Source organism: Sinocyclocheilus grahami, unplaced genomic scaffold (genome assembly GCF_001515645.1).
Source record: "Sinocyclocheilus grahami isolate Dianchi unplaced genomic scaffold, SAMN03320097.WGS_v1.1 scaffold384.1, whole genome shotgun sequence".
In the NCBI taxonomy this organism is placed as follows: domain Eukaryota; kingdom Metazoa; phylum Chordata; class Actinopteri; order Cypriniformes; family Cyprinidae; genus Sinocyclocheilus; species Sinocyclocheilus grahami.
The window spans coordinates 479,413-481,877 of NW_015505563.1; the positions used below are offsets into that span (position 1 = coordinate 479,413).

Sequence of the window (2,465 nt, forward strand, 5' to 3'; positions counted from 1 at the left end):
AAGTTGATGTATTTCCTCAGCGACCAGCACGGATCAGCTCTAGGCATGACTAAGCGGATATCGTCCTCTTTTGGAAGACCAAACAAAGTAGTTTCGCTTTCACAACAAAACACACAGCTCACGACATGGCAGCGGCAGCAACAACAATACTACAGCGAGAATAAAAGTTACGCCTTCTTTCTTTGTGTGAACATTTGGGCGGCGTTATGCAAATCTTCCCACATCTTGACGTAGACATGTGGGGGCGTGTTAGAACGAGCCGTTTTAGGTAGGAGTGGTTGACTCTTAACTTTTATAAAGAATATCTCTTTGGATTTGAGACTTTAGTCTTTGCAACTTTACAGATCTTCTTTATGCACCAAGAGCTTGTAACACTCCAAAGAGAAAGGAAAACTTGAAATCGCATCATATGACCCCTTTAAAACAGTCTTACCGTAGTGGCTAAGTTCATGCAACTGGACCCACATTTTAAATTTTTTCATTATCTTCATAGTGTACAGTACAAGTTTCCTTGGTTCGTTTTTATATGTGTATGGTTTCTGGGTTTTTTTAAACACCATGCTTTCAAAGAACTATAAAGTCTTTTGTGGAACATGGTTTTCTTATGATGCTTAAAAAAACAATCCTCTATTTTTGCATTTTTCAAAATACATCCTGTTTTTAATGATGAGCTGCTTAAGCTAAATCTTGTTTAAGCTAGTTACCTTACATTCTGACCATGTTTTTGCATGTTAAATACATAAAATGAATAAACAGGCCTACTTTTAAAAAACAAAACTCTTTAGGCTTCTTTTCCTTTCTTTTGAAAACTCAAGACAAACTAGTCTTCACAGCAATGTCTCTTTTTTATTTTGATTACAATTCCACAATAGCTAAAACATAAGTGACAGAAAATGTGAATATGAGGCTTCAGATTTCACATTCTTCAGAAAAACGAATCCCTTTTCACAGTTTATTTATACAGTGTTCATGTTACACTATTTACATAAAGAACTTGCGTGTTTGTGTGTGTGTGGGGGGGTGGGGGGGGGGGTCAACTGAAGTACATTTTAGTGTGTAGGCTAATTATTGGTCACATTGTTCATAATTGCATATTAAAAAATAAATAACACGCTAAAGACTCAATCTGAAAATATATGTGGTGTCATAATATTCCGTGTCACGTTCTGCTCAACTATCCTCCGCATCTCCTTCAAGGCCCGAGCTTGCATCAGAATGTGGTTTTTGGCCAGGAGCAGCGTCGCTATCTTGGAGAGTTTTTTCACGTTTTGATTCGGTGTGTACGGTATGACCGCTCGCAGGTCATCCAGCGCGTCGTTAAGATCGTGCATGCGTCTCCGTTCACGAGCATTGATAAGCAGCCGCAGCGCTCTTGGTTTCTTGACTGTTCCGCTGCTGGGCACCGAGTCTCCATGAAATCCATTTTCCAGACACTGAAAACTTTTTCTGTCCATCTCTGATGCTGTCTCTTCGATTATGCGATGGCCCGTGGTTAATTCATCGGAGGGGTGCGTGGGAACTCCTTCACCGAGGCTCTGGCCGTAGCTGCTCATGGAGATGTGGAAGCGCAGTTCACAGTCTTGGTCACCAACCGGCAGTGGATTCATTCTCCTGATATTCATTCTGTCAGCAAATATGACTGTATTATTTGACCACGTCCCTTGTCGTTAGAGTGTGCTGCAGTAAACGCCTATTTGACCTGTCGAAACTTTTGAAGGATTAACAGTCTGTCCAATCAAATCCTCGTCCCGTCACACAAACAACAAACAGGTGCTGTTTTTATCTATTAGGAAGCCTATTGTTTTACAGTCATAATAACAATGATATTAAAAATATGTTTACTTGATGTAAGATGGCATTTTGCTTTTATAAACATTTAGTCGACTTCCAAAACTATAAAAATATTTTGGGGATAAATGTCAAATGTCAGTAAAGAATTGTAGACTAAATGAAAGCAAAAAATGAAAGCTATAATAAATAGGCTATTTAATTATTTTAAGCAATTGCATAATATGCCTATTTTGTTGTTGTCATTTCTATCATTTGTATGCTAACTAACCAAATATCTGTTCCAGAGAATTTGATATTGATATTTGGAAATGGAAAAGACTGGCTTTACTTTTGGAAACTGGGTCATCACGCCAAATTACTACTGGGTGTTAATCTACCCTGTGTATGCATGCAAGAGAGTGGAGACATTTTCAAAAATCTCGCTCAAAAAGTCGGAAGGAAACTGGGCTGCACACAAACACTGTTTTTGAATGACAGTAGGCCTATGGTAATAGTAAATGTTAAACAATCAATGTAACACATGATTTATTTTAGGGAAACAGTTGGCCCCCATTGTGTAAACAGATTTTATGTCCGTCAAAAATGATATAATAAATTACAATATTCCTCCCACACCCGAGAAATGCCCCAAACAAGTCTGATTAATTAGTCATCATTTACTAATGCAAATGAGC

General features: G+C 38.3%; 1 protein-coding gene across 1 annotated transcript; it reads right to left on the bottom strand.

Moving 5' to 3' along the window:
• Nucleotides 1-1,068: 1,068 nt before the first annotated feature.
• On the bottom strand, nt 1,069-1,849 carry LOC107549955 (class E basic helix-loop-helix protein 22). The gene is made up of 2 exons (XM_016231140.1): nt 1,843-1,849; nt 1,069-1,623 (listed from the first exon to the last, which is right to left on the bottom strand). The coding sequence occupies exon 2, from the start codon at nt 1,620-1,622 to the stop codon at nt 1,122-1,124; it is 501 nt and encodes a 166-aa protein (XP_016086626.1). The 5' UTR covers nt 1,623; nt 1,843-1,849; the 3' UTR covers nt 1,069-1,121.
• Between the last annotated feature and the right edge of the window lie 616 nt (nt 1,850-2,465).